The sequence below is a fragment of the Pithys albifrons genome, chromosome 8 (genome assembly GCF_047495875.1).
Source record: "Pithys albifrons albifrons isolate INPA30051 chromosome 8, PitAlb_v1, whole genome shotgun sequence".
Classification (NCBI taxonomy): domain Eukaryota; kingdom Metazoa; phylum Chordata; class Aves; order Passeriformes; family Thamnophilidae; genus Pithys; species Pithys albifrons.
In genome coordinates, this window is record NC_092465.1 from 5,274,419 (window position 1) to 5,300,472 (window position 26,054).

At 36.3% G+C, this 26,054-nt stretch overlaps 1 protein-coding gene across 1 annotated transcript in view; it reads left to right on the top strand.

Moving 5' to 3' along the window:
- LRP1B (LDL receptor related protein 1B) overlaps positions 1-26,054 on the top strand; it is a 312,472-nt gene that overhangs the window by 103,869 nt on the left and 182,549 nt on the right. Inside the window, exons 19-26 of the mRNA XM_071562122.1 lie at positions 3,718-3,918; positions 5,362-5,607; positions 12,144-12,341; positions 13,231-13,435; positions 15,693-15,857; positions 16,487-16,731; positions 23,364-23,495; positions 24,672-24,899. Coding sequence (XP_071418223.1) covers positions 3,718-3,918; positions 5,362-5,607; positions 12,144-12,341; positions 13,231-13,435; positions 15,693-15,857; positions 16,487-16,731; positions 23,364-23,495; positions 24,672-24,899 — 1,620 coding nt within the window. The remainder of the gene's footprint in view (positions 1-3,717; positions 3,919-5,361; positions 5,608-12,143; positions 12,342-13,230; positions 13,436-15,692; positions 15,858-16,486; positions 16,732-23,363; positions 23,496-24,671; positions 24,900-26,054) is intronic.

Consider the following 26,054-nt stretch of genomic DNA (forward strand, 5'->3'; position numbering starts at 1 on the left):
TTCTGTGAGGACAAATGCAAAAGAGCCCTGAATACTTCATTTCAGTAAGCAGTAGATCTGAACTGTGATGTTTATTGGTCATACAGTTTTTTATAACTTTTCAAGCACTAGTTAGTTTCTTATCTTACCATTTTTAATGCTACCCTGTGGGCTATTATTTTATACTTCTTTTTTCCCCCTCAGATTTTAATAGTATATTGGAGGAGGAAATAAAGATGAGGAAAGAAATAGGATTCCTTTGGAATGAAAAATAAGGAGGGTATACAGAGGAAATAATAGGTGATTATCCCAGTGCTCTTGGAGGAAGGGGGCAGCAGCACTAGCACTGTCTGGGTGGGGAGTGTGACAGTCCAGATGTGACAAGGACCCGAGGATGGAGAGAAACTGATGCTGGGGAAGGCTTGGAGGGAAAGGTTTCCATCCATATGAGCCCTACAGGTTCTCTGAGGGTTGATGAGGAGGAAAGGGCTGATGGGAAGAGTTACAGCATGGGAGGAATTTTGAAAGAGAAGATTTAATAAGAATGCAACAATGGGACACATGGAGGAATTCAAAGGGTGGGTGGAAAGGGTATCAAGTCATAAGGTGGGTTTGACAGTGTTGCTTCCACTTGTTTCCTGCCTGCTCTGTCTCCTCTCATTCTTTTAGATCTTTAGAGCTTTACATTTTGTACAACTACTTTTATATCCTTTTTTGGCATAATGATTTTTGTAATGATGAAATTTCTGACTGAAGGAGTGGATTCAGATGACATTAAAAATTTGAATCAAAAGAAACCACCACAGCAAGAGAACTAGAAAGTTATGTATTTTGTTCCAATAGTGGTTTGTTTGTTTTTTTTTATCCTCAGTTCATGGTATCATTGTTTTCTGTGCTAAGAGCTGTCTTCTTTTTTTTTTACTTCTGTCTCATTCAGGAGGCATTTATCAATTATATTAAATATATATCTGCTTTCTCTTAAGAGCTTTAAACCCAGGTAATGCCCATGTTCTTGAAATAATGTGATGCAGTCTCACTCTCAGATACGTTCTACTAGTAAGATCATTGACCATCACAGCACTTTGTTAAATGTGTCAGACTGAAATATTGTTTTATTTTGATGGGAACAAGACTGAATCCATTCTATAGGCTGGGAAGGCATCACAGCTTTTGACAGTAAGAATTAGCTCTAAGGGGAAAACTGAATGCAATTAATGCTCCATCAAAGTAGTTTTCCTAAGGTTGAATGTGTAATCCTGGGCTCGGTATCCCAACACTGAATGGTACATAAACATTTAATTCTGTTGTACTTGCTAATATTTGGAGGAAATAAAGTCAGAGAAGCATTTGGATCAGGCTCTCCCACATAATTGTTGCTTCAGACCTTCTGTTTCACTGTGTTATGCATATTTCTTTATAGTTATGCAAAAGAGATGAGGAAAAGAACAGATACATCCATTGAGACAATTAATTTATAATGGAATTTTACTAAAAAGCTTCCTGGAAACCAGAAATACGAGTTTCACTAAGGGGCAATAAAGAAATACTTCAGTGAATTTTAAGTAATGATTTCAAGACAGTCATAATACTTCATTAAGTCCATCTCTTCAGAATTTTGGCAAAGATTAATTCCTTGAAAGTATATTCTACTTAAGAACCTGCCATATCTATCATAATGAAAGATGAGTCTTTCATCATAAAACATGTCCTCACTAAGGTAGGAGAGGCAGGAAAACTGTTTTGCCCTGTAAACATTTGAATATATAAATGATTAAAATAACAGATTAGGAGCTCTGCTGGAAGCCACTGTAATTTACTTTGGATGATGGTTAGTTTAGTTGATTTTGGTATTTTCCATTAGCTTTTATTCTACTGTTGTTTTATAATACTATATCAAATCAATGATAATTCAAGAGAATAAAAAATAGGGACACTTGTGACACTGGAAAACACTTGTGATTGCATATAATGATAAACTGTGTACATACCATACATACAATTTTGCCTCCTTGTGTCTGTGCACATCTGTCTGTGGATATTTGGGACTTTGACCACCACAGAAAATGGAAGCTTTTCAGTCCAATTGATGCCCCTCCCTGTTTACATTTCCCTGGTGATTTTTAACTGGTAAAAGGATATTCCATTGTTTGAAACTACTATGATCCTGAAGGTTTTCTTCTTGCTTTTCTTCACCAAAGGTGAAAAAAGTTACATTTGCCTTGTGAGTGCTGTAGAATTTCTTTTCAGCCTTCTTGTTTTGCTTTTATCCCATTAAAATTTTGTGAGAACATTAGCACCACATGCAGTCAAGTGAAAAGCATTGCACCAATCTTAAGCAAATATTTCCTACAAAGGAAATTAAAATCTGGTACTATATTATGACAGATAGTGGAGTGAGGGACAGTTGCTTTGTTGTGTGGAGAACAGCACAGAATCTCTTTTGAGGTGGTTTGGTACTGAACTGGCACAGTAGGTGCAGAGTGAATGACAGCCTGTGGCAGATTTGGCACTGAGATGTGGCAAAGGAGTAACAATATTAGAGTTTTACCCTAGCTGATTATTTTACACCCTTACTTGCTTGCTTACCCCCTCAAAGTCATACTCAGTCTCAATTTCCTATTGGGCAGACTGTGCTAAACTGGAAAGGGGGTCAGAAAGTCAGGTCAGTTCATGCTCTGCAGGCTTGAAGTTACCAGTCTGAGGCATTGCTGGTCAGTCCCTGAGCCAGCCTTGCTGTCAATGGATCCAACATTTCCAGGGCCTTTTTTCCCATTACAGCTTGATTTTCCCTACCTAAGCAGTCTATAGGCAAAAAAACTAAAAAAGGTTCAAGATGAGCTTCATAACACTTGGTTCTATCTGTTCTATCTTTATTGTTTGGAAAATAAAGTACATGATATTTCTGTTCAGTCCAGGTGTTATCCTGATTGTATCTAACAAGTAGTAAGTTATGCCCCAGGTTTGAAAAACAGTTTGGGACATGAGCACACACAGATGTAGGTGGCAGCATTCACAGTCTTGTTTCTTTTTCACCTCTTCACGTCCCTGGCTTTGTTGATTCTAACTTAATACCTGTATTGAGTTTTTTTAAGATTAAAAGCCCTTTTTATTGTCAAGAGACTGTCTTGTATCTCTAAATGCTGGTGATCAGCACAAAGGTAGAATTTTTTTCCCCCTTTTGAGAAGTGAACACTGCTTTGATAAAACTGGAATCATGTAAGATACTTCCTCTGCTGTAGTTATTTTGTCTAAAAGCTGATCATTTGTCTGACATCATCTGAGAATCTGTTGTGCATACCTCCTGGAAGGATTTTTCCTTCTCAAACCCATGCTGATAGAAACTCATAGACTGAAATTTACTCTAGTGCAGGGCTGTTGAAGATAAAGGAAAAGAGATTAGGAAAATCAGAAATTAAAAGTTAAAAATTAAACTTTTTAGTATCATTTGGTATATTTAACAGACTATGAGGGTGTGTCCTGCCTATATGCAGATCTCTTCAGCATAGAAATAATTAGGACTGGTAGTTTGGGAAAAATTAAATTGTCAACAATGTTGCAGATGATGCTTCAGAGTGTAAGTTGCTTTCTTTCTGTTCATCAAAGAGGAAAGTACAATTAATAGAAAAGCATAATTAATACAAAAAAAGGAAAAAAAATCTCTGTGTTGTTACTGAAGCTTTTTTCCCTAAAGTTTGCTTCCAGTCTGATTTCCTGTGTTTATTGTCTCTTTTCTCCAAGGGAGATGCATTAGCAAAGCGTGGCTTTGTGATGGCGATATTGATTGTGAGGATCAGTCTGATGAGGATAATTGCGAGGGCTATATGTGTGGACCACCAAAATACCCTTGTGCTAATGATACCTCCATCTGCCTACAGCCTGAGAAGCTCTGCAATGGGAGAAGAGATTGTCCTGATGGATCTGATGAAGGCGATCTTTGTGGTACTTCTTTTAGACACATTTTTCTGATGTTCTTTATATTGTCTGTTTCAATGCTTCCTGTGGGAATGAGAGGTTCCCATGTTAATCTTAGTGCAATTGTATCACCCTATGGCCTATCTGAGGATTTTGTTTAATTAAAATCATACTGAGTTTTGCTTGAAGTATTAGTTTTCTTCAACTAAGGGAAAACCAAGTGTTTCATTTTCGACCCCTGGAGGTAAACAAGTTAAAAGGCATTGGTATGTAGGAAAGGACTTAAGCTTGTTTTCAATTCTCTCCAAGTACAAAATCTTGAGTTCATATCATGGAATGGTTTGGATTGGAAGGCACCTTAAAGATCACAGAGTTCCAGCCCCCCTGCCATGGGCAGGGACACCTTCCACTAGACCAGGTTACCCAAAGCCTCACCCAACCTGGCCTTGGACACTTTCAGGGATGGGACATGTGCAGCTTCTCTGGGGAACCTGTGCCAGTGTATCACCACCCTCACAGTCAAAAATTCCTCCTGATATCTAATCTAACCCTGCCCTCTGTCCCTTTGAAGCCGTTCCCCCTTGTCCTGTCGTTCCAGGCCCTTGTCCAAAGTCCCTCTCCAGCTTCTTTAGGTACTGAAAGTTGCTCCATGGTCTCCCCAGGGCCTTCTCTTTTCCAGGGTGAGCACCCCCAGCTCTCAGCCCATCCCCATAGTAGAGGTGCTCCAGCGCTCTGAGCATCTCCATGGCTTCTTCTAGATGTGTTCCAACAGGTCCATGTTCTCCTTATATTGGGGGCCCCACCCTGTATGTAGTACTCAAGGTGGAGTCTTATAAGAATTCAAGGGACAATCTCCTTCCTTTGAAGTCACCCTTAATTTGATGCAGCCCAGGACACAGTTGGTTTTCTGGGCTGCAAGCAAACATTTCCAGACCATGTCGAGCTTCTGATCAACCAATGTGCTCACCAACTCCATGTGCTTCTCAGGGCTGCTCTCAATCCATTCTCCCACCCAGCCTGTATTTGTGCTTGGGGTTGCCCTGACCCAGATGCAGCTCCTTGCACTTGGCCTTGTTGAACTTTGTGTTTGTCTCAGGCCTGTCAGGGTCCTTGTGGGCGGCATCCCACACCAGCCCCACAACTCAGTCTCATCAGCAGCCTTGTGGGGGTGCACTCAATCCCAATGTCCCTCCCAAAGGTGTTAAACAGCATCAATACCAATCCATGAGATCACCACCTGGACACTGAGCCATGCTAAAATCTTGAACAGTTGCAGTAAAGCTGCCATGAATATTTACACACTAGATAATGTTAGAAATAAACACAGAAATCTGGTTTAGAAATGTAAAAATTGGTTTGTGCTTCTTAAAGGCATTTTATGCCTTTTTAGTTGACCTGGTGGCTTTAAGAATATACAATATAACTGAGAATCCTTGCAGCCCTGATTTTTTTTTTCCCATGCTATTTCAGATGAATGTTCTCTTAACAATGGTGGATGTAGCCATCAGTGTTCTGTGGTTCCTGGAGGAAGAATTGTGTGCTCCTGCCCTGCAGGATTCAGTCTTGGTGTAGACAACAAAACTTGTGAGATTATGGATTACTGTACCAGGCACCTGAAGTGTAGCCAAGTTTGTGAACAGCATAAAAATACTGTCAAGTGCTCGTGTTATGAAGGCTGGAAGCTCAGTAAGGATGGAGAAAGTTGTGTTAGTACTGGTAAGTTGAAATTCAATGTGTTTTCAATGTTCAGGATATTAATAGCTGTTGTGGCCATTAACTGAGAGTTTATTTCACATTTTCTTTCTATATAAGAAATACAGGCTGGGATTATCCAAATGTGGGGCTGATGGTGATCTAAGGACTCATTAGAGGGGATTTTTTAATGAACAAAGGAGTATTGAAATATTAAATTGCTTATAAGAGTATTAATACAGAATAATTCCTACGTAGTTAGAAGTTTCACATGTTTTTTTCATGAATATTTAATATACTGGGATATGTATGTGTGTGTATGTATATATGGAATATGGGACATTTGCTATATATTTATAAGAAATGCATCAATCTGTGACATCATGATATTGATCAGTATTAGCTGAGGATTCAGAAGGTTAATTTTGAATGTGCAATTATTTTGTGCTGCCTATGAGCACTCATGATTTCAGCAGTTTTTTCCCCTAAGACTTTCTTGTACTTGTTTTTTGACATCAGTTAGAGCCTTTTCAGCTCAGTAATCAAGATGAAAAGCAACATGAGCCAAAAGAGGAGAGAGGAGTGCATCCCCCTCCTTGTTCAGCACTGATAGATACTGAAGCAGGATTTGGAAACTGTTAGGGATATCTTTTTCAAGTGTGGTGTAGTGAGTAAAATACAAACATGTATGTGCAATATAAACTGTCATCATATCTTTTATCTGCCCTGCAGGGAGTTAAAATAGTATTGATTTAGCTGTCTAGATTTTCAGAATATAAGTTTAGGTAGGATTCTTTCTTATTTTCATTCTATATTATCTTTATTGTTTGATAGTGTTTAATCAATTCTGAATAGAAATAGCCCCTAGACTCTCTCTTGCTTATTTGAATATTTCATAATTCAGTTGATATCATGTAATTCTTTATTAATTCCACAGGCTCTTCATTTCCTCAGGTGATTTTGAATTGGCAAGTTAAAAATAAAAGCCCAAGTTCCTTATTGCTGATGACCTGAAATAATGTAGTAATTAGCAACCGATGTAGTGGTCCATTCTTATAGTAAATGCAAATTCTGATCTTTCCACTTTGACAATGTTCTACCTAATTTACACAACATTTTAGAACTCTGTTACAGTAGTAACAAGCAAACAATTTACTTATGGCCAAAACATTTACTGGATGTAATAAAAATGTTTCTCTTTTCAAAACAATGAATAATTAAAATTTGGTTTTATATTACTGATACTCTCTTAAGGAGCTTTTAGCAAAGTCTCATGAATTGCACATCTTGCCTTGGAGCTTTAATTTGTTAAGAATGGGGCTTACATTCATCAGGCTGGAATAACTGTTATAATTTCCAGAATGGTCCCCAAATTCAGTGTTCATGTCTCTATAATTAATATCTTTTATTAATGAGGGGATTGAATCCACCATTAGCATATTTGCCAGTGCCACCAAGCTGGGGAGGAGTGTCCATCTGCTGGAAGGTAAGAGGCTCTGCAGAGGGCCCTGGACAGGCTGGGGAGATGGACTGAATGAAGTGCTGTGTCCAGTTCTGGGCCCCTCAATTCAGGAAGGAGATGGAGGTGCTGGAGTGTCCAGAGAAGGGCAGCAAGGCTGGTGAAGGGTCTGGAGCACAAATCCTGTGAGAAGCTGCTGAGGAGGTTGGGGTTGTTCAGCCCGGAGAGGACAAGGCTCAGGGGAGAATTTATCACCCTCTACAGCCACCTGACAGAAGATGTAGCCAGGTGAGGGTTGGGCTTTTCTCTCAGGCAACCTACAGTAGAGTAAGAGGACAGAGTGTTAAGCTCTACCAGAGAGGTTAACGTTGGACTTAGGAGGAATTTCTTCACATAATGAGTGATTGTATATCAGAATGGGCTGCTCAGGGAGCTGGTGGGGACTGGATGTGGCAGTTACTGCCATGGTTTTGTTGACAAGGTGCCATTAGGTCATACGTTGGACTCAGAGGTCTTTTCCAACCTAATTGATGCTGAATACTGTGATTGTTACTATTGTATGCCAAGAGTTGCTACTATGGTATGAGGCCAGGTTTGTGTGTTGTGGCTGTACTGATAGCAGACTCTCAAATCATTCTTCACTGGTATATTAATGTACTTCTGTGTATCTGAAATTTATTTTGTTCATGACAGAGTTGACATTTTATGACAGCATCTTAGTTTTATTCTCGCTGATTTTTTTTAATCAATCTGTTTTGTTTTATTATGGATATTTCCAGTAATTCAAAAAAGTGTGTTCTTACTGGGTTACAGACATGAAAGGGTTAAAAGGCATTTCAGACAGACTTGGTAACTCACTGAAGGAAATCTTGGAAAAAAGTTTTGAAATTAAAGCAGGTAGAAATGACCAGTATTTGAAAACTAAGTGGAAAATACCCCAAAGTGAAATACACTCATTTGTGCAATAAAGTGAGACCACAGTTTGTCAATTTTTCTGAACAAAATGAGGTATTTTTGCTTAAAGTTTACTAATGGTAAGAGTCTGAAGTTACAAATAGATTTTTCCAAATTTTCTCAAATAATTTGATCCTAATATATATGATCTGAGACCTGAGATGTCAGCTGATATAAAGAAAAATGCTTTCTTTACAAACTGGGAAGATCCAATCCTCATGCCATCAAAGCTGCAACAAAATTATTCCATATTAAATGTGGCATATGCTTTTATAGTCACTAATAATCTTGTCCCCTTTCAGTTTATTTAATTCAAAAGACACATGAAGTACTCTGAGGGAAAGATCCTCTGATACTTGAGTTCTTTACTGTGTGAATGGCATTTCAGTAAAATAAGAACAATTTTGGTTCCATTTGTGAGTCTGTGAGGCTCAAAATGTCTATACCATTTTTTGTCTCTGGGCAAAAGACTTCTATGAACTTAAAGAAAAAAACGTATATAATACCATTATAAGTAAAGTTCAACATGATCTTGCAAAGATAAGCAGTCCCCCAAATGCCAAACTACTATTTCAATAATTCCACTTGGTATGAAGTAATTCTTAGAATAGCCATAGTGATTTAAAATGTCTTGAACCAGGAGTTAGGTCTGTTTTATAATAGAGAAGTAACTAATAATCTGCTTTCCAGGAGAAAAAAATTACTCAGAGAGAAATGATTACATTGCCCTTGGCTACATTTTTTTTCCTATCTAAAATAAGTTTCTTATATACAGGCAAACATTACACTAGTCCACAGCAGTAACATGTAGAGTTTAGTGTGCAGTAGATTTTCAGAACATTGTAAAAAGATTTTTTATGAGTCTGTCAGATATGGAATGGAAAAATGAATGCTGAAAATGCAGTAATATGAGTTGAACTTTTTTTTTTCCCCTGCTTGCATATCAAGTAGTGTATTTCTTAGAGGAATCTAATGAATTGCCAGAGATATACAATGAGTTATAAAATAAGTGTATGGAACCAAAATGCTTAAAGTTGAACAGTTCTTTTCTTTTTAGCTTCTCTTTCAAAGTCTCTTTCAAAGTATTTTTTAGTTTGCCGTTTTCTCTTATTTCTGGTTATATTGTCTTTGTTTCCTGAGGGTTTTCAGTGTTGTTTTCTTCAGAGTTTCTTCACTTTTCGTATCTCTTGTTTTTGTCTAGTTTGCTCTTCTGGCATTGTTACATTACTGAGTTCCCAAAGACTAAATGTTTTGTTTACATTTACATTTGTATTGAATGAACTAAGAGTATGTTGCACAGCTCCTTTATTCAGATAGAAAGTCAATACAAATTATATGTTTTCATAGTTCCTCTTGGAGCACATTTCAAAATAAGTTGTGCCAATATATTGTGTTTACTCTTTTAGTTGATAATAAGCGTACAGAAAAAAACCACATTGCTCTTAAAAGATACTTAAATTTCATGTTTACATTCAATATTTCATAATTTGGTATAATAAATTTTAGATGAAATCAGAAACAGTTTAAAAATTAGTGTCAACCTATTCTAAGCTGTGGGAACTCTTATATCACTACATATATATTTGAAAAAAGGAGGATGATGTCTTTGTATGTTTTATCTGTTTTAGCTGGTGTGAAAGTCAATTTTGTTGTAATTAAGAGCTGTTAATGTTTCTATCATATATTTGAAACCTCACCTATATGGTCAAAAAGCTTGGTGCAGTTATGAAATCAGAAGGTACAAAAATGTGTGATTTTTCTCTAAGAAATTAGCAGTTAATTTTCCTTAAAGTTTTAAAGAATGTAATCAAGAACTGTTACATTGATTTGAGAATATACAAAAATGGTCTTAATCAACTTCTAGATTATAAAATATTTGCTCTCAGTTTCTAGAAGGGAATCAAATGAGAAAAAAACATCAAATTTTGGGGGGTTTAGGCTGACAGCAGCACAACTTTAAATATAATTGATTCAGTTGAGCCTGAAAATTCTAATTCACTGAAATACAGCTCATTTTTTATAGAGTCATTGAATGTTAAGGTTGGAAGGAAGATCAAAGGCTAATTTTAATACGGTTTTATCTGCTTTTCAAGACCTTCAAGACACCCTCAGTGGTAAACTCCAAGTTTCCCAGGGGTGAAATATTTCAGTGCCTCACTCTAAGATTTTTGTTTTTCTAGTCCTTCTGTGTCTTCCTGGTCCAGTTTAAGCCTTTAATCCTTGGCCTACTTGTTATTTATACAGAAAATAGGATTTTTCCCATGTTCAATTCATAAGCTTTCTATGTCTTTAGAGAATTTTATGTGCTTTCACTCATCATCTTATTCTATCTTTTTAGACTAAGAAGTTCCAGATTGTTCATTGTTTCCTGACAGGCCTTGTTTTCTAGACCTCTTACAACACTTGCTTGTTTCTTGTGGTTCTGTTGTTGATTCCCATTCTTGAAGAGCCATGTTCAGGAGAAGCTACTGGATCACAGGCTGCCATCAACAAAGCTTAGGCAAAGGGAGGGGAAGGGTTATGCCAGATTTATTTCGAGTGTCAAGATCCCATTGAACTTTGATCCTTTCCATCAATGTTCTTGATACTTTTCACTGTAGGTTGTTTATCTTAAGCTCTACTTCGTCTGTTCTGAATGAAAGAAACCCATTCAAAATAGGTTTCTTTTCTTTTGTTCATAACTTTCCTTTTTTTTCCATTTTGGTGTTAATTGCTGAGACATATAAAAGAAACTACTGTTCATATCATGATATGTGGTTTTATGCATTGGAATTGCATAATAAATTTATCAGAAATTGTGAAGTTCCATTCAAGTATTTCTCAAGTTCAGGTAACTGGTACTTGTGAAATAGCGACTAATGTCAGTTCTTTATGAAAGTACTTCAGAGCTTGGAAAAATGGCTTTGCAGGAAGTCATTTGTTGCTTTAACAATTAGTACTACCATTTGGAAAGTTCAGGCCAGATTTGAACAAGTACTTCAAGAGCAGAAACAGCTCTGCCGAGGTACCTGATTACCTTAAGACATCACAGGTAATTTAATCCGTGTGTGTAATGGGTATCAAGAGAAGAACATAATGAAGTTAATATTTTCAAAAAGAGGAATTAACACGTCTTTCTACTTGATGGCAATTTGTGCAACTTTTAATTTGAATATTTTAGAACAATGAAATACTGCCTACTGCCAGAAACAGCCAATCATCTGTCTTTTATAGAAATGGGGTTAATTATATGGGAAGCAAGACCCCCAGTATAATTTGTGTTTCGGTCTAGGAGAAAGAACTGGAGGGAAAAACCAAACCAACTACTTCCCCACAGGAAAGGATAGCTGTGAAAAAAACTATTATTATTATTAGAGGATATGCCAACTTGATTCAACAGTTTACAGAATCCCATTTTTTTTCCTTATTTTTATTCATTAATACAGCTACCTGTTTGTAAAACCTTCCTTAATCTAATATACGTGTATATAATAAAAAATTAAAAAAATTCCATTTCCTAGGATGGTTGACCTATGCAGAGTGTGTTTACAGATATGTGTTTTGGTATAAACTCGCTGGCACAAATCATGTAACTTTAATTGAATAACAAAGGAAGGAGAACTGTAGTGGTAGCTGGATTTGTGATGAAGTGTATCAATTATCACATACGAGTTTAATTTTCTTGCTTGTTAGTTTGTGATGAGGGTTTTTTTAAGAACTTCATCTGAACACACATGCTACATTGTATATTCAAAAGGTGCATTCTATCTCTTTTAGTAAAACTTTTCAACTAACTGGCATTTGAAAGGATGTTCAATCTAATGGATTAACTGTTTCTGAAACATTTGAGAAAGTAGATTTGAATTTTGATAATGTGACTTTTTAAAGCTCAAATTATGGGCTACAAAACACAGTTCAATAGTTGAGTTTGATATGTCCAAATTTAATGTTTAATATCTCTAGTTTGGATCAAAGATAATGTTAGAAGTGAGAAGTCTGTAGGGCTAAAAAAGTATTTGCAACACTCCTTATCAGAAGATGGATTGTTTAAATCATCTGGTCTTCTTGATTAAGTGTTCTGTTGTTTGCCTTCCACTTGTCATTTACATCAATATGTAACAATATCTTCTTTATTATTCTTTTGAAATGTATAATCCTCTGTTTCCAGATCCATTTGAGGCTTTCATAATTTTTTCCATTCGACATGAGATCAGAAAAATCGACCTTCACAAGCGCGACTACAGCCTCCTGGTGCCTGGGCTGAGGAACACCATAGCCCTGGACTTCCACTTCAGCCAGAGTTTGCTCTACTGGACAGATGTGGTAGAGGACAAAATTTACAGGGGCAAACTCTCTGACACTGGAGGTATGAATTTCATCTTGATTTTCTTAACAGTGAGAACAGCTGCAGTTACCGGGTGTTAGACCTGTTCAGTCATAACTGAGCTGCCGTGCACAGAAACAGAATTTATGATGCTATTCTGCCTTTGAAAAGGGGTATATCTGGATTGTGCTTGATGTTGAACAAGAAAAGACTTTCTTATCAAAGCTTCCTTTTGAAATAGGCTATAGGGGGAAGAAAATGCAAAAAGCTGGTATTTCTTCCTGTCCAATGACTGCAATATTGATTTATATTCTTTTTTAAATTTACCTTTGTCTTATTAAAAAAGTATAGGAATTTATAGGATGTCTGATAAATTATCTGCTCTCACTAGGTGAGAGATTCTGCATCAAAATTTTATAGCATTCAGAAAGATTTTTTCTTTGCCCTGGTGACCTAGTGATGGCCTATAGCTCAATGTAACATCATAATATATAGGAAAAAGTTTCTACAAAATGTTCTTTGTTGAAGTGTATGTTCCAGTGCTTTCATTCCTGCATGAGCTGACAGGCATAAAGATGTTTAACCTAATTCTGTAAAAGTTCATTTATGTATGCACACAAATATTCTCTGACATGTATGATTTTAGTTTTACTTACTAAAGCATTGGAGACCTAAAATATTCCATTACTGTGGAATAAATTTTATTTGTGTCACTGCCAAAATTATGCTTGTTTTCAATGTCCTGTCTCATTTGTAAAGAAAAATATTGTATGGAACAAAGTGTTATGTGTCAGATACAGATTAATCAAGAACTCACTCCAAGAACATAGGATATACTTGTATGTCCATGCTCACTATGCCAGACATTGTATTATTTCTTTAAGACTCCTTTTTGCTTTCTCTTGTTTTTTCTTACTCTTTTATTTTTAAGGTGTTAGTGCCATTGAGGTTGTAGTGCAACATGGCCTGGCCACCCCTGAAGGTCTGACTGTAGATTGGATTGCAGGAAACATATACTGGATAGACAGCAATTTGGACCAAATTGAAGTAGCAAAACTAGATGGCACTTTGAGAACAACATTAATAGCTGGAGCTATGGAACATCCAAGGGCTATTGCTTTGGATCCCAGATATGGGTAACTATAAAAACACCACTTATTCGTGTTGCAAAGTATTTTAAAGTTAGAGGTTTAAATGCAAGATTGTTTGATTTCCTATTTTACTATGAGTTATAGTTTCTGACTCATCTTGAATAGTTCCTGAAAGTATTTTTTGAATGGTAAACAATCCATTTTTAGTGTGTTTTGTCCCAGTGAAAAGGGTTAAAAAAGGTAAATCAAGAGACACAGGGAGCTGTTGGTTGGCAAATTGCTTCCTTTCCCATGTGGTTGTTTCATTTAATTTTTTAATGTGGCTGAGAGCAACTGGTGACTTTGGTCTAACCTTCCTGTGTGGTTAATGAACAGATTTAAGTGTTTCTCAGGTGATTTGTCTCACTTAGAAACTAAATTATTTTTGGTGGGACTATAAAAATGCAGCTCAGATGTTACTGGAAGATTAACAGTTGACTGAGGGAAATCCCACCTTTTGTATTTGATTTTCCATGTTTGAAGTTGAGAGAATGTTTGCCAGCTTCTGTCAGTATTGTTTCTACCTATTCATTAGAGATATTTTAAAAACCAGAATATTAGGTGATAGTCAATAGCTACATCATCTTCTCATAATTATTGTTCTTTCAGAGAGGAAAAAAAAAAATTAAATAACAAAACCAACCAACCACAAAAAAATGTGGCCAAAAATAATACAAATTTTGAGTTTGCAGTCATGATATCTAATTTTGTTTAGGAATTTACTATGGTCTGTCATGTCTTCACTGAATATTTCTTTCAGAAACAAAGTAGTGAGCATAAATAAATAAATACAGGTCCCAAACTCTGACACCTGAGGTCTCTCTGGGACCTAAATTGTGAATTAGGCTGTACATGCTTTAATGAGTAAGAATATCACCCTCTCAACTGAGATGCTAGAAAGCTTATTTACAGAGTGCATCGTTTATCTATAGAGATCTGTAAAAAGAGGCATCCTGTTGGCAAAAAAATTGGCAAAGAAGCTGTTCAAATTAAATGGTTGAAAGAGAAAAAAAATCAAATCACCACTCTTGCTGAAACTGAAGACTGAAGACTGCCTCTTGAAAAACTGGAAGCAGTTCATGCTGCTTTATGTTACAAGTAAGGAAAGAATATAATTTTTGAACATGGATAGGAATAGCTCCTCAATCTTTTCACAAATAAATATGAATAAACAAACAGTGATTCAAAGAAAAGGGTTGTGTTAGGACAGCACAAATGCAGAATCCCAGCAGAGGTGTGGCTCCATAGCTCTGGTCCAACCTGCAGTGAGACTGAGCACATATCCTCAGTCTGCACAAGTACAGATGTATTTAAAATAAATACCAATACATAAACATGTGGCCACATGGGTCTACACAGGCAGAAACTCAGCACTAAGACAAACAGCATCATGTAGCCTTATCCTCTCTGGCTGTTAAGGTTGAAGGTCTTCTAGTGGGAAATATGAAAACTTATCACAAGTTTTATTACAGTCTGAATCTCTGTCATTAGTTCTTTACAACGAATCAGAAGTTTTCTTATAAAAGTATTATTTTCCTTGAACATGTAAAAAAAGTCCTTGTGTTGTTGAAAGCTTAATAAGCTAAGAAGAGTTAGAGTGTATTTTTGGCCTTTAGGTGACACTGCTTCTGTCTCCTAAGATACTACTTTGGTTATACAGGTGAAAGAGCTCCTTATGGAGAGACAGTGGAGATAGTACAGAACTGAGGGTGCCAACAATACAACACATCTTTGTAGTTTTCTTGGGACTAATCTACATAAAATTCATTATTGACATACAAAAATTCTTAATAGTAGATAAAAGTCTCTGGTTTAACCTGTTCCTTCATCCCTGCTACCTCAAATCACCTTTCTTCCCATTCTCCCTTCCCATCTTTCTCATCTGTGGATTGCTTTCAAATGGTCTCATTAAAATTTCTTTTAATGAGCTGGGTTTCTAATTATAGAGGGAAGACAAGACAAGCTGTTACTTGTATAAATGGACATGAAAAAGGGAATGCTATCAAGCTTACAGTTTTTAGAAAACTTTTTTAATTTCATGATTGCTCTAACACTAATGATAAAATAATATTACCTTCATGTTACCATTTTAGTTCAAGGAATTTTTATAGTTGTCCAAATTGATCTATGTTTCTTCCCTTTATTTAAAGCATGTAAATGTTTGAACCTTTTTTCCAGCTATTGTTTTATTAAACTATTTCAGATTATTTTTGTGCTTTATTATTTTCTTTTATCCCTTTCATTTTCCTTTTCCTCTTACCAGGATTTTGTTTTGGACTGACTGGGATGCCAATTTTCCTCGCATTGAATCTGCTTCCATGAGTGGAGCAGAAAGAAAGATCATATATAAAGATATGGATACTGGAGCCTGGCCTAATGGCCTCACTGTAGATCACTTTGAAAAAAGAATAGTGTGGACAGATGCCAGGTAAAGTGAAAACAGCTTCCTTATTATCTCTTTGTAAACCCTGGTCTTGCATATAGAAATGTGAACTATAGTGGAAAGTGGAATTTATTATGTGCACCATGGATATAAATCACTCCCTGGAAATGGACTCTCTTGGTCCAGATCCCAACTCACAGAGTGGCTTTCTGGCTTGACCCTGGATTGTCACCACAGACTTGCCTGGTGACTTGGATTCCCACCCCTGGGATCTGCTGTTCTCACCTCTTTGAGGGGCAGGGATTAAGCCTCTGCCCTGCCAGCTCTGGTGTCATCCATGGCTCCAGACTCCCTGTGCCTGAGAGCAGTTCTCTTGTGTCCTCCCTGACACTTATCCATGGAAGGCCCAGCCTAGTTAACTATTTTTTTCTGCAAGTTCACCTGGAATTGATCTTCCTGTTGTATCTTTTACAACATGAAGGTAAATTAAAACATTATACAAGCAAACCAGTATTTCATTTCTCTAGTTAAATTATTAATATAAACCAAATCATCTCTGAAATAAAAGGTTGCACTGTGAACATCCTTTGGTTTTATCAGTATGTAAGAGTAATAATTGTTGTGTGATTTTTAGTTCATTTTTATGCAGTCTTGAATTTGGGGCTCTCTTGCAGGTCAGATGCCATTTACTCTGCGCTGTACGATGGAACCGGCATGCTGGAGATCATCCGAGGTCACGAGTACCTTTCTCACCCTTTTGCTGTCTCTTTGTATGGGAGTGAAGTGTATTGGACAGACTGGAGAACCAATACACTGGCCAAAGCCAATAAATGGACTGGCCAAAATGTCAGTGTAATCCAAAAAACGAGTGCTCAGCCATTTGATCTTCAGATCTACCATCCAAGTCGTCAGCCACAAGGTGACTCTTTGTAGAGTAATTAATTGCTGTTGTTATGACAGGGGAAATAAGTATTCCTTTTAGATATAAATATCTGTATTATTTATAGAATAATTAATTATTGTTCCTGTGGGGAGGGGACATAGATTTTTTTTTTTAATATATCAATATCTGTACATGAATTTGCTTTGAATGGCAAATCAGGTACATGGAACCCATGTGGCAGACATTTGTATGGAGTGTATATATCTATATCTATATATATAGCTTAGGATGTACTCTGCTAAATGCCAATTTTCAAAAGATGGTGATTATTTGGTACAGAAATATAGGAAAGTAAAATTACCTCTGGATGTTGATCACCAAATAATTCCATGTTCTCTGGATAAATTTCAACTCTTCTGTCAAAAAGTTGATATTAATAGCAGCTACTTGAAAATTCATTTTATGTATACTTGGGGTTTTTTTGATATTGAGAAATACTTTGTTTTTCTGCTCACCCAGGGCTTGTAATGCTCAGTATGCCATTTAGACTTTTATGCCAGTAGGTTCTGAGCAATCCTGATTTGAAAACATTAGATCCTGACAATTTTCTATGGCTTTGTAAATGTCTTGAAACCTCATTCTGCATCACTTATACACAGAAATCTATGGATGTAGCTCTGATGTCAATGAGTGCCAGCAAGGGAAATTCTCCCTGCACACTGGTAGTCAAAAGATATGAAGAATGATCTCTAATGGCACTTATGGAAAACAGGAGAGTGATGACCAGGCCTCACTGCTGGTTTGGGAGTCAAAGCATGATGGCAACTGATAAGGACTCACAGTGTCCTCATCTACCCCAAACTATGTGACATTATCAATATACATTTTTCTGATGGCTTTATCTTAAAATAATAATGAACGTATACTGAAGAAGAGTGTTACTGTTTCTCAGAGGATATCAAGTTCCTTGGACTTTATTACTTTCTGAAATAAGTCTCTTATTTCTCTAATTTTTAAGAATTTACTTTTTAGTACAGGGTACTGTTCTAACAAAGCTGTCTGACTTCTGGACAAAAGAATACAAATACCCAGGATCTTAAAATATGAAGCAAATATGCACCTCTGCACGCCCCTTTCTAGTAATGTTTTTTGGGGGGGTTGGGGTTTTTTTTGGAGGGGAAGATTTTTTGTAATTTTTTTGTATCACTTCCTGAATTTTAGGATTTGTTCCTTATTTGGTGTTTTCAGAGTGGAGTTCCCCTTAGCTTTTTCTTGCTGTTAGAAAAAGAACAACTGTTTTCTGTTTGGACTGGGGCAAGGCAGCATCTTTGGAGAGATTCTGTAGCCTCGGGAGATCAGTCAGTATTCCACAGTCACAGATATCTTGGCCTCAAGGCAAGTAAAAGCTGTTAGAAGAGTTTTCAGCTGTTATTTGCCAGAACCAAGAAGTTCAAATACCAAGTTGTGTAATTGCAACTTTTATTTTATGATGTAGAAAACACCAGAGTCTGATTTCATGATAGGCCTTTTGGGTTCTAAATTATTCTCTTTCAATGGAAGAGATTTTTTTCTCTGAATGTCCAGCACCTTGTTTTATTTGAGCTGCAGAAAAATGGTGATACTATGCTGTTATTTCTTAATTTTCTTTTGAATTCGTAGTTATTTTGCATTAAATGAAAAAGATATCATACAGGTTAGAATACCAAAATAAAATTAACAGTAGATTTACACTGGAAAATGTCAGTATAAATATAACACTGAAGGATGAACATTTTGTAGTTTCATCTCCATAGATCCACATCTGGGTCACCAATGCAGGTGAAACTTGATTAGCTTTCAATATGTATCATGCAAGTTACTTTGATTGAAATAAAGTAGAGCAGAGCTAAATAAATTCCTGTAGCCTAAAGCAACAGTATTTCAGCCAATCTAGGACAGATGCTAATTTAAGGTAGTGAAGGTGCAATGAAATATTTGTGGGGCTGATAAGTTCATCTGTCAGTAAAGCACAGGGGATCATGGAAGGCTTTTTCCCTAATGCAGATTATCAGGAATCTGAGCTGGAGCCCCACTCATCTGCACAGAACCAAAGCTGTGTGTCAGGAATGTTGGTAAAGAAACAAACACAGGGTTTCTAGGAAGATTTTTTTTTTCAACTTACTCCATTATATTAAAAGTCCACTTCCTGCAAAGAGCAAGGTCTTCTATTTTAGTCACAAGAAGTTGTACCAAGAGATGTACTAAGGATACTGATAAGAGGGGTAAATACAGTGCATTGGAAGGATCACAGCCTGAAAAGCTGTGAATTTCTCACACACTACCCCCTCCTCCTTTCTTTTTTTCTTTTTTTTTTTTTGTTAATTTCTCAAGGCTATTACTTTGAATTAAAAGGAAAAAAAACAAAAAAGCCAAACGTGGATGTGAAATTATTTTTCCTTCTGCAGATGAAATTTGTATTTAAAAATCATGACAAGCAGTATAGTAACTGTTGAATATAAAGTATATTGGTACCACTGGGCTCTTTTGTAAATAAAAAATGGAAAACATTGAACTTCATAGCACTGTTTTGTTACAATATTCTTTTGAGGCCCAGACTGCCAGCTGTTTGAAATAAATAACTTTTTACAGAAGTGTAGCTAAAGATGGGGAGGTTTTAAAAAATATTTGTTACTGTGAGATTTTATCTCAACCCTGTGTACATTCTTTTTTACTTCAAAACCTCAAAGGCAGCAGCCATGCTCCTCCCATACAGGCTTCCAGTAGCCTGGAACTCAGGGATTTTTCAACCTGAAATGGTCTTTTTGTGCTTTAAAGGCTTTGACTTATTCATGTTGCATGAGTTCTTCTAGGTGACATTTGAACTTACACACACTCTTAATGTCTCCAACTTTTTGGGCAGCTGGTTCAGGTGTGTAACTATTCCCTGTTTGAGGGTGGACTCATCTTGCTTTTTTGTCCCTAATAGCTGATAGCAAGAGATTCAGAATAACCATGAAGTTATCACACTCAGTACAGTGGCACATCATGAAGAATTGTGCTAACTTTGCCCTAATAATATTCTTGTTTATTTACCTTCATGTAAAATATGCAAATTTTTGTTAGGTAGTGTACTAATTCTTGAAGTGATTGATTACAAACTGAAATAGAAATAATGTTTAGAGGAAATAAATATTTATTTTAAAGCACACATTATCTGATCAGTCCTAACCTGCAAATTGCCAAGATCAGTGCTAAAATAATCAGATATGATCAGGTGGTGTGAGGATTTTAACCTGGCTGACCACAGCAGGAGGATCTTTGGCCTTATGAAAGCAGCGCTATTGAAATAGTTGACAGTGAGCAGAGGATTAGATCTATAGCTGGTTTGAAATCTGAGTGGGAATCGATTGTCAGCAGTTTAAAAGTACCCTTTGATGTAACTGCAGTGCACATATTTGAAGGTGTAGGCAGAATTTAATCATGTTGTGCACCATTAAAGTGTAAGATCAAACTTTGTCTCATTAAAATCCGATGCCACGAAGGGACAGGTTCAATATGAAGTTAATGGGGAGGGTAAGTTGGTCCACAGTGAAGGAGCATATTCAGAGGCTGTCAGAGTAACTGTTCATTTGTCAGCTGGTGATGGAATGTCTGAGGTTTTTTTAAGGGTAACTCGTCAAGAAATACAAATGTTTTGTTTAAATAACATTGGAGAGCAGTCAAGAAGTAAACTGATGACCGAGTGACACATGTATATCTGTGCTCAGTGCTGTAAGAAAGGTTGACAAGCAACCAGCAGTGGAATCAATTAAATAATGCAAAAGGCTGGCCAGTTGGTGAAGATGCCAGTTCTGTGAGTTGCTGGCATCAAAAGAAAATGCATTGCTGGAAATGATTAGGAAAGGAATAAAGAGCTACAGATACTGAACTGTGGTGCTCTATAAATCTATATCACTCCCACGTCTTGAAAACTGTACAGAGATCATAGAAAAGATATTGAGAAAGCTTGACAGGCTGGTCAGGGTGTGGGAAATGTTTTGGTCTGAGGAAAGGTAGGCTGATGCTGCTTGGAATACAACTTATAGACAGACTTTTGTATGATGGCAGCCTGTGAAATTATAAATGGCATGGAAAATGTGAATAAGGAATAGTTATGTGGTTATTCACAATAGAAATAGAAGCAAGTATTAAAACTAGCACAAGGAAATAAAAGCCAATTTTTTGACAGTCTAAGCAATAATATATCTATATGCCTTCAGGAGAATTAGTTTTTATTAGAAAATAAAGAATGGGCTTAGCTGTTATTCAGTGAAAGCAGTATGAATATGAAAGGAATATATAAATATGTGCTGCTGGAAGTAATTTTTAGATTATGGTAGTTTGCTCTGAGAGTTGTTCATTCATGTGGAAACAAACACATCTGCTTTATAACACTTCTTTTTCCACCAGTTTTCTATTCTGTGCTATATGAAGGGAATTGTGATGGGAATTGTGATGTGAAGAGAGTACATGAATTGTCCTGACTCCTCTTTGTGGGTGCTTGGAGAACACTTGAACCACAGCACTCTCTTTAACATGCCCTTTAACCAGAATGCCTTTTGTTTTTTGTTCTGTCTTTCTATTTGAATTCCATACTCACATGGCAACTTCAGTGGAGAAGAATAAAATTTACTACTTGCACCAAAGAACAAGAGGGAAATTGTTAGTTTTAGGCTTTTGTCAAAAATAGTTGTATGCATATAAAGAGGTTGAGGTTCCACAGACATTGCTGTTTTGTGTTGTTGATAAATAAAGGAAATTCTGTTTTACAAAACATATTGCTAAATTTTAGATCTTGGAACAGCAATGTTAAAAATGCCAAAGAAATTGCAGGAGGTTGAATCACTACATGATTTCCTGAGGTCCCTTGTAATCTAAATGATTCTATGATCTCCTTCACAACACTGTCAAAACTCTAAATTATGTTTCTTTTCTAATGTATAGTTAGTTCGTGCTGATAAATTACTTATATTTACCAATAGTGCATTAATTATTGTTATCTGTAAGGATTTCTTGAACCTTCTTGACTTCAGTGTTGTTTCTTCAACTCCATGTTTTTTTCTCCTCCACACAAAATTGTGAACTTATTGAAAGAGATCACCCCAGATTTTCTCATACTGTTACTATAGACACAAAACAAGTGATGTTAAATAAACTTCTCTCTATTGTGCTTTTTGGGAAAGGCAGGACCAAGTATGCTCATCCCAGGAGGATAATAAGATATTTACAGCTATTAGCAGTCAAAGAAGATATTAAATCATTGACCAACAATAAATATGTTAAAGTTTATTGGCCCAGCTCACATTTTGTCAGAAGTTTGGGAGGGATGACAGAGAGGATGTGGGATGATGGTTTTCAATAAACTTTGGAATAGCAGGATGAACTGTAAAGGCTGGAGAGTGCTGAGTGGCCTCCCGTGCTGCCAGGGCTTAAGAGGGGCAAATGGGGTGACTTTATAGAAATCAGTAGAAGCCTGTGATATTTTTTTTATAGAATGATGATGGAAAGAATTTCATTCACCTGTTTCTCCAAGGTTTTGAAAGTTTCATCCTTCCTGTAGTAGTAGCTTGATAAGTAAGTAGTCAAAGGATTCAGGAGTTGGTGGATAAATTTAAAGAAGCACTGATGAAAAAAATGGTTCAATGAAACAAACTTCGATTTGTTTCACCAAATGTTGGTGCTTGAGCTAAATTTATTTTGCAAAGAAATTCCTACATCAAATTTCTCTGGTTGTCTAATTACTTGTATTGCAGGCTAGCACAGTGCTGGAGGAATCTATTCTAAATTAATTGGTTTTGTTAATTAAAAGTTTGTCTTTATGAGTCAGTCATTCTCACTTCCCTTTTCATCAGTGTTAATTTTCAAAGCTTTTTTTTAGTAAAAGGAAAAAATCAACATTGTTTTCTGTTTATGCTTGAAATGTCTCTCCATCAGAGCTCTGGAACTGTGTGTGTATAATAATGAATGAGGGTAAAAAGAATGGTTTCCACATTTTGGTAAGACTAAGAGGTCTTCTCCAGTCAACTTCCTCCCTGCTCTTTAAAGCCATTTTAGGACCTTATTGAGTCAGTGAACTATAGGAAACTACTTGTGGAAAGCTACACTTAGGAGAGGCTTTCCTCTGAGAAAAGTTGAACTACTTTGCCATGTGTTTTTTCAAATTACCTTTGCATGTTAGATTTCTCTCTCATATTCTAGTGGGTAGATCAGTTTGAGAGAGAACATTGAGTTTGCTGAAGTTCATCTCATAATCTAAGCTTTGACTAAGCTTTCACAAAATTAAATCTGTTTTTTAGGTCCTCATATTAACATTTTTTTTCGTTTCACATGTCCTGGTTAGGACTATAAGACTCTATATATTTAAATCTTATTTAATCTGAAAAATTAATATCTCCCTGGGAACATATTATGCAGTGGCTTCATCAAGTTACAATGATAAATTGTGTGTCTGTATTACCAAAAAAAAATATTCTTGGACAAGATTTAATATTAGTCTAGAAAAAGTGATCAGAGCCCAGTTAATCACTGAGGCTGGGTTTGTCTTTCAATAGAATATTTTCCACTTTCTCACCAGTGTAGCTTATGCCAGCCTGACCAACTTTGATTCTCAAAGGTGTTTTTGCATTTTTTATTTCATTATTCAATTTTAGCTCCCAATCCGTGTGCTGCTAATGAGGGCAGAGGTCCCTGTTCTCACATGTGTCTGATCAATCACAACAGAAGTGCTGCCTGTGCCTGTCCACACCTCATGAAATTGTCTTCAGACAAGAAAACGTGTTATGGTGAGTTTTCCTCCCAAAGCCTGACAATTGTATTGATTTCAGAATTTTGGGCTGGACAAATTAACCTCAAACACAATCTCTGCAGGGCTTTTTAATGCTATGTTTTAAAGGGGCAACTACTTTTTGAGGATTGATAACCCATTCCAATAGTGGAGGTCTGGGGTGATTTGATATTTGCTGCCACAGCCATTTCTTTGTGCTGCTTCTGTGTGTGATGTGTTGGTAAAACTTATCTCTGCAAAGCAGAAAGCTTTGCACTCTAATGTGCATCATCCAGAAATTATGAGTCAGGTAAACTGAATAACAAAAAGATGCTTAATGGCTTAAATCCCTACCTGTTCCAGAGTTGCCTTAGTTTCATTTTCAAGGATTAAAACACAAAGAGTAAATGTTAGATCTGCAGCTTTGCAGGGAAGTTTTATAAAAAAAAATTAAAAAAAACCAAAACACTTTAGAGCTGTAGAAGCCTTCAAAATGTCAAATTATTGTGTGTATTATCTGTAAAACCTTGTACTAAATTACTCTTTTTAGTGTTGATTAATACTGTTTAGGAAATAAAAAACTAATATTTTGTTATGTCAAGGGCGTATTGCAGGGAAAAAAGTTACTTTTACTGTTCATTCGTAGTAATTTGCTCCAGTAATTTAAACTTTGGAGGTGAGAATTCTCTTTTTTCTGTAGTGTATCATCATTTTTAATTTAGTGGAGGTGCAAATTAGAACAAGCAGTTTGCCCTCTTTGCTCCATGTGTTGACCTTTCTCTATTTACACACACAATTGTTGTTTGCAGTGAATCCTTGTTCCCCTCGTACCAAATGTTAATATCTGATCCGATGTCCAAGAAAAGCTATTTTTTTAAGTGCCCTAAGCAGGGCAAAATTTTTAAATAAACCATTTTAACTTTTTTTTCTTACACATTCATAAGACCACATTGATTTAGCAGTGTGGTAGCATCATGTCCAGCTTCCAGAATTATTTAAACTTTCATGTGATTTTTTTCTCTGTTAAATAGTTTACTTCTCAAGTGTCACAAGGCTGCAGGTTTTCTGGAGATGTTTGATCACTCAGATGAACACTATTTACACATTGGTAAATTTATCTCAAAAGAAAACCTTGGATTTCTGTTAAACAAGATGTAAAGAGGATGAAGAATAATGTTTTCCTTTTTTCTAACAGAAAGAAAGAAATTTCTTCTCTATGCAAGACGTTCAGAAATAAGAGGGGTGGACATAGAAAACCCATATTTCAACTACATCACAGCCTTCACTGTTCCTGACATTGATGATGTGACTGTCATAGATTTTGATGCTGTGGAGGAACGTTTATACTGGACTGATGTGAAAACACAGACCATCAAACGTGCCTTCATCAATGGGACTGGCTTAGAAACCATCATTTCAAGAGGTAAGTGGCACAGCATTGAAGTAAAAATAATGAATTCTAGGTAGATGTGTGTTATAATCATGCTAAAATATGAGCATGCAAGTTCTCAATGGGGTATAGTCGTGCAATGGTATTGGATAATTGATCTAAACGATAAACAAACAGAATTTTCTTTGGGATTCTAGTTCATTTTATTGATTCCTAATTCAATTTTATGTAAACAAATTGGAATGTAATGTTAACATTGATTTTATACAAGATTGATATGTGTAGTAAAAAAGGGAACTAATGTTTTCAGGGGAGGGTAGAAAGAATCAAGGTAAAAGGCAGGAGAAACATAATATCCTGTCATAGCTTTGCATGGAAGGATTTCTTGTGTCCTTTGGGGTACCTGTGCTGACCTAGCAAGGAAATTGCCTCTGTCAGAATTATTTTTCTTTCCTGTCCATGCAGATCTTTCAGCTTTGGCACCGTTGGTGAAACACACGATGTGGCAGCTTTGTCATTTCGGTGATAGTGGTGTTGCAATGTGTTTTTTCTGAACAGAAGTACAGATTGTGAATGAAATATAAAGTCCATACCTGTTTGCTTCCTCTCTGTGTCAGTAGGTCTGGTATTAAAATGATACAATGCATTGTCCTTGGTAGTGGGGTTTTGTTTGTTTGTAACCACTGTCAGTTCCTCCCCTGGCAGCACTTGAATCTTCTTCTTCTTTGTTTGAAAATAGGAAAAGTATCTGAAGGCAAACTTTACTAACTCTGGTTCCCCAGCTCTTAAATGTATGTTTGAAGGGGAAGAGGAGAAAATTAATTAAAACTCTGCCCCTTGTGTCACTTTAGAAGAAATTATTTCTGTATTGGCACGTTTTGGGAAATTATTGGACAAACATGGCAATATCCCCACTTGGCTGTGTAGATTGATTAATTCATTTATTTTGTGTGGCTATTTTTCCCCCTCCTGTCTCAGAGACAACTTTATTAACAATTAGCCATGTTTTTCATTCCCAATAATTAGAAAAAGGTTGAGTGCCTCCTAGAGCTCTTTACGTCAGGTATTCAGGTGCCCAACAGAGAGACTTATTTGCTTTTTAAATGAGAATAGAATAAAAACATTTATTATAGGAAATATGTAGTGAAAAGTCACAGAACTTGTCAAGGAACTTAATAAAACATGCCA